The sequence below is a fragment of the Octodon degus genome, unplaced genomic scaffold (assembly GCF_000260255.1).
Source record: "Octodon degus isolate 3935 unplaced genomic scaffold, OctDeg1.0 scaffold00090, whole genome shotgun sequence".
NCBI lineage: Eukaryota > Metazoa > Chordata > Mammalia > Rodentia > Octodontidae > Octodon > Octodon degus.
In genome coordinates this window covers 11,136,732-11,145,275 of record NW_004524666.1, presented here as the reverse complement: position 1 = coordinate 11,145,275, position 8,544 = coordinate 11,136,732, and the positions used below count along the sequence as shown (strand labels likewise).

The window sequence follows — 8,544 nt, the reverse complement described above, 5'->3', positions numbered from 1 at the left end:
GTGCTGGGGGATTGAACCGCGGTCCCTGATGCTTTGCCAAGCTTGTTCTAAGTAGGTGCTTTAGACCACTGAGCCATCTCTCCAGCCCCTAATTTCTTAATATTTTGACATATTTATTTCTAATGGTTTTTCTCTTTGCATGTATAGTTAGTGTAAAATTAAAATAATTCCAATGATGTTGAGTGTACTGTTTCAGCATCATTCCAAAGTGCTGTGTTGCATATCGTCAGCTAGATGCACTAAAATATTACTACCTGTTCTCTGTCGGTGGACCTCTCCAATAATCTCCAGTTTTCTGATTCAATACATCATGCACAATAAGTTTTCAATCTATATTTCTGGTTAACTCCTTAGATGAATGTGCAGAAGTGTGAATAATTACTCAAAAGCTTTCTGATGCTAGGGCCCAAGCAGTTGCCTTTATTTACTAACAGGAGAAAGCCTGACTGTGGTGGACAAAGTGAGCACTGACTCAGTACAATAATAAGGGTTCTGGGAAGAGCTTCCCACTGGAAAGTATTTTTCCTGTAGAGGCCGGAAATGGTGCCATTAACGATCCAGTCTGCAGAGGTACGCACTGCCCCCACAGCATCTCCTCTAACAGGTGAACATGCCCAGCTGGGAACACATTTTGCCTCTAATACCTCAGGACCTGCTTTCTTTCATACATTTACCTTCCCCTTGCTGTTTTATTGAAAGGGATTGGAAGGAGAATGTTTGGGTTTCTCAGAGTACAGAGAGGTGATGAAAGGCAGACAGGAGAGAAGTTGGCCAGAGGATGGGAATAATTCACAGAAGTTATACAAACAGATAATGTGCACATGAAGCAAAGCTCAACATTACTAGACTTAAGAAATGCAACAGATTTACAGATAACTACCTTGATTTACGGTACAAAAATAAAAACCTCAGACAATACCTAGTACTAGTGGGGCTAGAAGATGAATATTTTCATCTACTCTTGGTAGGAATATAAATTAATACTACCCTCTAGAAGGTAATTTCACTGCTTATCAAATTTTGCCTGTCGCCCCTCTCTAGCAAGCAATCTCATGTGTAGTATCTATCCATGTAGAAACATTAAGCAAGCATAGAAAACTCTGTGAACCGGGAAATTGATGGAAGCATTGTTATAGTGGAGGGAAAACGAAAACAACTACACCACCTATCAGTAAAGGCTGAGTAAGTGCAATGATCTTGGAGTTGAGATTCTTTTTTACTTTACAGTGGTGTGCAGTGAATAGTGGCTCAGTGGTTCAGATACCAGAGTGAACTGCAGCTCCCAGTCAGCCAGAGGAACATGAAGGCACACGACTCGACTTGACTCTGCAGCACATTGTGTCACCAGGCCATGGTGCTTTGGAGGATAGGGACACTCTATGCATTTTGGACTTGATATTTTCAATGTGCAGGGGCTGTTTACTGGGATATAGCCCCACCATAAATCAAAGAGCACCTGTAATGTCTGACATTTATACAGTGATCTAGCAAGCTGCTGTTGCAAAGAATAAAATACATTCTGACATAAGAAAAGTTGAAAGAAGATGCAGTGTTTATCCTATAAATGTTTATTTTTTTAAAGCTATTTATATATTTAAATGTCTGGACTTGTGCTGGTAATAGTGATGGGGTAGGGGAGAGCAAGGATCTCAAAGGACAAGGATATTTTCCTTTTAACTTTACATATTGTTATTAAAATTTTTATGACACTCATTTTTTAATTAAAAATTAAGTAAATGCTAGAGATACAAATAGAAAAGTAAAGGAAGTAGGACCACACAGAAGGTGAGCTTGCTCTAATTGACCATGCATGTACCTTGGCCTGGCTCCCAAGAGCGTCTAACCACAGGGAAGAGGTCAAGATGCACAGGGTTATGGCTTGTCACAGGGCTCTGCAGTCTCCAGATACTAATGAGGAGCCAGCAGCAATGACTCCTGGGTAGGCTGCTGGGAGGATTAGATGAGATAATACATTAAAGGCTGGGAAACTGGCTGGCTGCTAGTAAGCCCTCAATACTAGCAACTCTTATTCATACTATTTTTAAGGGGACCCTGAGGCCCAACCCTGCAGAGTGCACCTCTACTTCCAAATATTTCTTGCTGCCACAGATTTTAAGCATTCAGGGCAGGTGTATAAATGCTTAGTTTCATGTCAGGGCTATAACTGCACCTAATTGCCAACAAAACCACTTCAAAAGAGCTGTTCACCTGAGGGATGCTTGTGGAGTTGGAAACCATGGCTACGTGGTTCTCCTCAGCTTTAGAACTGCATTACCTCCTTGCCTGTTAATGAATATATAAATAAATAATGATCACCATGCAAATAGCATGGCTTAGCTTTCAGCAAGTTAAAACAAAAATGGTTACTGGCCAACCTTTTCATGTTTTAAAAAAAAGTTTTCAAAGCAAATGAAAATGAGGAATGGAATAGCTTGTTTTCTCCTCATCCCACCCCCAGGAGAAGTTGGTCTGTGCTGCCTCAAAATCCTTCTGCCAAAGGTCACTGAAGTACAGTTCATGGCCATGCAATCAAATAAAATCCACAAGGCAAATATGTTGGAGGAAAAAGAAGGATTGAATGAGCCTTTCTTTTATTGTAAAAGTCTTGCTTTCTCTATGAGGGACACAATAAAATAATTGCATGCTAGATTGCACGCACAGTTAAAGAAAGGGAAAAAGAAAGCAGAGAGAAGAAATAACAAAGAAAGCAGTTGCCTTGCTGGAGCCCCAGCTGCTCACAGCTGTGGGAGCTCCTGTAATAGTTTACGTTGGCCTTGTTGTTTCCTGGCTAACCTGACTGCTTTTTATCTTGATGTTTTTTTGACAACTTGAAATATCAGATTTTATTTCCTCTCTCATAAACTCTTGTAATACCATTCTTAATAAGGAAGAAAAATGTTGAACGTTTGCACTGATAAATGGAAAACCTCATTTAGGATTTGGTTAACAAATTCTAAGCGATAAAAGCCCAGGACACGAAGACCCTGTGTACTCAGGCCAAGAGGGATCATAGGATTGACAAATAACATACAGTCCTGGGCTCCCACTTAGGACTGTATAAGACTGTCTTTTCTGGTATGTAATTAACACCACCTCAGAACTGAGGAGTCACCTTGCTAACAAATGATCTCTGTCACGTCACCCACCTTCCATCTCTTGCATCGCAAACTCTCTTGATGGAATTTTAGGCACTGTGGACAAGTCTGTGGGGAGCTATTTTTGAGCAGTGATTCTCAAGTAGGTGGCTGCTGACTTATATCCCTAACCCTTCTCACATGCTAACTAGTGTGAGTTTGTGTTTAAAAACAGACACCCACAGACTCACAGATTTCTCTCATTCTCTCCTCATTTATTTCGAGCTATTCAAAACTGTATTTTATTTATCTTTGTTCACAAAGTGCCTAACCATAGAGATTCTATAAATATTTGTTGAATGAATAAAGCAGAATCTGTTCTCTTCTTCCCGGGAAAAGGAGTGACCTGTATTTATGAATAAAGTATGTGAATCAAACTTCAGAATGCCCACCTTTAATTGTCTGAGAAAGAAGAATGGAGGAAAATAGAATTTGGTGAAGCAGAACCTGTCCTTTCACTTAACAATTTATTCAACAAATATTTGCTAGGACATTTCTAGCAACAGCACACACAGTGGTAAATACAACAACATGGACTTTGCTTTTGTGAAGTTTATAGTCTACTGGGGAAGATAGAAAAGAAGTAGAAATTAACACACATGTAATGACAATTATATATGCTATAAAGAAAATAACCAGGTGTTGGAACAGATGCTAATGGGCTAGCTAGGCATGTCGTCACATGCCTGTAATCCCAGCACTCAGGAGGCTGAGGCAGGAGGATCACTGTGAGTTGTAACCAACGTGGGCCATGAGTTCAAGGCCAATCTGCATTACAAAAAAAGACCTGGTCTCAAAAAACAATACTAAAAATAGGTTGGATTTTTTTTTTTTTTTTCAGAACCTGGGGAGGTTGGATTCTTTGAAGGGAAAACTGAGCTGAACCTAAAGGAAGAGAGAGGTCAACGGAGCAAGGAGCTTGATAGGGTAAAGGCACCACGAGCCAGGCAGCAAGGCTGGAGGAGGGGAGGATCAAGAAGGTGATGTACTAGAGGACATAGGATGCAAGGGCCACACTGAGGAATCTGTTTCTATTCTGCGTTCACCTACTTACTATAGGAAAACAGAAAGGGGGTTGTAATCCTGAACAGGAAGCCAGGGCAGTATTTGGCATGTAGCAAACAATCAACAGATGTTGACAGCACTTTGTACAGTACCCAACTAGACCAGCCGGCCTTGGTCATGATAACGAAACAGAATGATTAAATAAAAAAGAGATCGTTACTTGCCTTGTAAGTGTACTTTTTACCTAGCAACTTTTGCACATAACCAGACAAATTTCCAGACAAAAACCAGTCCAGTTCCATTTACAAAAGGCAAAGCTTACTGCTGTAACGGTGCATGCCTATAATCCCAGCTACTCAATAATTAGGAGACTTAGACAGGAGGATCACAAAGTCAAGAGTAGCCTGGAAAATTTACTGAGATCCTGCCCCAAAACAAAATAAAAAGGGATGGGGAAGTGGCTCTGTCCTAGAGCACTTGCCCAGTGTGTGTGAGGCCTTGGGCTTCACCACCCGTGCAGCAAGAAAGGAGGGGTCTGATTTTGGTTGAACCTCTGATACTTAATATTTCTTTATTTTAAACATTGAAAGGACACACAGACTATATTGTAAGTACCCTCATTGCAAAACTCAGTGAGGTGCATTATTTTGATCTACGGAAACTGGTATAACTTTCTTACCACAGGTGGCCATTTCAGAAATGGAGGGTCCAGCTAATCACTAAGTCCACATGCCTTAGTGATGTTGATGATATGATTTGTTGCTATGAGACAAAAACATGCGTGTGGGAAATAGTCTGCTAGAAATCATATGACCTTGATTCAAAGGCTTTTGATTAACAGCACTAACATCCGCTTTCTGGAAAAGAAATAAACCATATGATTATTGCTTGGTTGTCCTTTTAAGCAAATAAAACATTATTAGCTCCTCATTATGGGCTGTGGGAAGCAAAAATGGCTCCACACAGTAAGAACTTCACTTGAGTTACTTTCAGCTCTTCCCTTGGAAAAGTTTTCAACGCCATGGGCAGTTGCTCCTCTTGGACCTTCTCTTTCTCTCTACTTCTGGAGGGAGACATTGACTTTAAAAAAAGACAGGAAGTAGACAGCTTAGGAGACCCAAGACCTGGTAAGCCAGCTGTGCAATCTGAAATGGCTTCTTTTCCATATGTAGGTCAGCTTGGTAACTATACCTCCAGGCTTCATTCATTTACTAGCTTTGTCTGTATGACGGTGCTGTGCTTAGTGACATAGCAAGTGCTGCTTACATAGTAAGCTAGAGATAAGAATAAGAGGAATGAGGGAAAAAAGCTGTGGTGATACACTCCTGTGATCCCAGCACCTGGGAGGCTGAGGCAGGAGAGTCATTGTGAGTTCCAGTCCAGCCTGGACTACAGAATATGTTCAAGGCCAACCTGAACTAAAAAGAAAGACGCTGTCTCAAAAAACAAAACTAAAAATCAGCCAAGTTTTCGTTCATTTATTTCTTCACGGGAGGGAGTAACTGGGAGGGGGGGAGATGCGCACATGTAGAGGTGCACGCATGCGCCCTTAGGAAGAAGAAAAGCAAAAATAGTCATTCTGTCTGTAATATAGGGAAAATTCTTCTAGCCTTGGGTTCTAGATACTTGGTAAATTATAGTAGGAATAGCCATGTGGGAGACATGCTTCATGCTTGGCTTATCCTAGATATCTTATTAAAATAGGAGTTTTTTATTTTCCCCTGTATTTAGGACAGGATCTATGGGATCTTCAGGGGCTCACTATGTAGACAGGACTCGTAGTGATCCTCCTGTTTTCAGTCTTCCAAACACTGGGATTATAGGTGCCAGCCACCACACCCAGTCTCAATTGCAGTCTCAGCGCGCCCGCCAGCATGGCATGCCAGGGATCGAACCCCAGCCGCTGTGTCTGCCTAAGCAGGCACTTTAGTCCACTGAGCTATCTTGCCGGCCCTGGGAGTCTTCATAGAGTTCTTTTAAAAGTTCTTTGTGGCTGGGGAGGTAGCTCGGGGGCATAAGCACCTGCCTGGCAAGTGGAAGCCCTGGGCTCGATCCCCAGTACTGCATGCTGTGTGGGTCCCAAAACTGTGCATGGTGGGGCACCCTTGTAATCCCAGCGCTGGGGAGGCTGAGACAGGAGAGTCACTATATGTCTGAACTTCATAGCAAGACCCTGTACCTAAAATAAATAAATAAAATAAAATCACATCTTTAAAAAAAGTTCTTTGAGCTGTCTGATTAGAATACCAAAATCAGGACTTCATAGATGTTTTTATTTAGAACAAAAGTGAATTAATTTCATTAAAACTATCAAGTAAGTAGTAGTACAGAAATATGGCAAGTATTATGGAGTTGGTCACTGATATTTGGACTTTGCTACTGGTATCAGACAAAAATTTTCCCTGAACTTACCTCTCTTTTCACACAAAGGAGCTTGTCAGTCTTCTCCGTTCTTCTGGTCTTTCCCTACAGATGGGCACAATTACCCTCAAGCAGCCTACCAGCAAGTGATCCGGCCAACTCTGCCTGGGCATCCCCTTCCTGGAGCAACTGTGAGAGGCCTGCACCCAGCACAGAAGGTCTGGCCGAATTATCCCAGCCCCCAGAACCAAGAAGACAGGCCTGTAGGGAGAGACTATTCCTTCCCAGAGCTTCCAAGGTACCAATAAGGATGCCTGGGCCAACCTTCACAGATTCTAACAGGAGGAAGAATTGTGCCAATGAAACCAAGATGTATTAAAATTCTCTGCAGGTTTGCTACCCAAGTTAAACTACCCAAGTTAGAGACAGTTACATGGTGGAACACTCTCTGGAAACTTTTCAGGTCCAAAGAAAATGGAAGCTGGTTGACAAATATCTCTTTACTGGCATTAAAGCCATTAGTGAGTAGGTAAAATTCTCTTCAAGGGAATGTTCTGAAGATGTTTTATGAGTTTCATCTCCTTTTACTTTCAGATTATCTAAATGTTTAATTCACAAAATTGATTTTAATTTTTACTATGATTAACTTCCACTTTTAGCAAGTTCTTTATATCTTTGGTTTCTTTCTGGTTAAAATGTTTTCTAAACCCTTTGTATTAGTGTTTTCTGTTGCTATAATAAAATATCTGAAGCTGGGTACTTTGTAAAGGAAAGATATTTATTTAGCTCACAGCTTTAGAGGTTAAAAGACCAAGATCCACAGCTTCCTCTATTCAGCTCCCTATAATGGCATTGTGAGGGGAGTATGAGCAAGAGGAACAGGTGAATAGCCAGTCAGAAAGCCAGCAAGGAACCAAATAGGCACCAGGTTTGTTTCTTTTTATTGTAAGATAGGGTCTCGCTAAATTGCCCAGGCTGGCCTTGTACTCACAATCCTTCTGTCTTAGCTTCCTGAGTATCTCAGATAATAGGGATTGCATCCAGCTTTTTCAGCTTACATTTTTATATAACTCTTTTTGAGAGTTACCTAGGAGACCTACACCAATTTCTTTAAAAGGCAGTACCCTCATGACCTAAGTTTTCCCTCACAGGCTGTGCAGGGCCTCCTCACACCAGCACACTGAGAACCAAGCTCCCAACACTCAGACTACAGCCAACCACAGCGTCCTCTCCTTATTGCTGTTTTGACTCTTCTTCAAGTTTTTTTCTTTTCTCTGAATTTATGGATCTAAAATAAAAGGATTTGTATAGGTGGAATTTCCTAATTTATGACATAATTAGGAAAAAAGGTATAATGTTCGTTCTTGTTCAGATATAACTTTTCCATGACACTCAAAGTAAAACTATTCTGTTTTTATAGGAAAGGATCACATGTGAAGACACTGTTAAAGTATACTTTTCAAAAATACAGAAATTAATAATTAGCTTTCTAAAAAGCATATTTTAACAGTAGTAAATAAGGTACATGCCTGTCTTCTCTTTTACTGGAAAGTCCACAAGCCTTTATATTTTCCCTCCAGACAGATCCTTTAATTTCTAAATCAAAAGTACATAAATTCTCAATAATAGAATTAAGGAAAATGTGGTTTTACAGCAGGATAATCACTTTTATAGAGGAAATATCTCAAATTCCAAGAAAACAAAGAAACAAATTTTAAGTACCCTTATAAATTATGAAATAAGCTTGGTGCTGAACAGGGGAAACAACTGTAATTTAAAAAATAAGTTTATTTTGAAGTAACTTTAGATTTACCAACAGTTTTGAAGATAGGGCTGAGAAATTGGTTTTGTAGCATCAATTTAAACCTTCAGTGGTTTCCTTGATTTATTTTATCATTTTAAGATAATGAAAAGTGAATTCAAGTAAAGAAGTCAATTCTCCTTTTACTGATAATTTGAAAGAAAATTTCAATACAAAAAGTTTACTCTATCATTAATCTCTATGATACAGTTCTTACATGGAAGGTTTTTTTTATTTAACTTA

General features: G+C 40.1%; 1 protein-coding gene and 1 long non-coding RNA gene across 3 annotated transcripts in view; one reads left to right on the top strand and one right to left on the bottom strand.

Annotated features, from left to right (window-relative positions):
- The window catches only part of LOC111818400, a 42,846-nt gene that overhangs the window by 11,932 nt on the left and 22,370 nt on the right, over positions 1-8,544 (bottom strand). The window lies entirely within an intron of this gene.
- Positions 1-8,544, top strand: part of Traf3ip2 (TRAF3 interacting protein 2) — a 39,322-nt gene that overhangs the window by 14,373 nt on the left and 16,405 nt on the right. For both annotated transcript variants that reach the window (XM_004637503.3, XM_023722329.1), the window contains one exon: positions 6,612-6,798. In XM_004637503.3, coding sequence (XP_004637560.1) covers positions 6,612-6,798 — 187 coding nt within the window. The remainder of the gene's footprint in view (positions 1-6,611; positions 6,799-8,544) is intronic.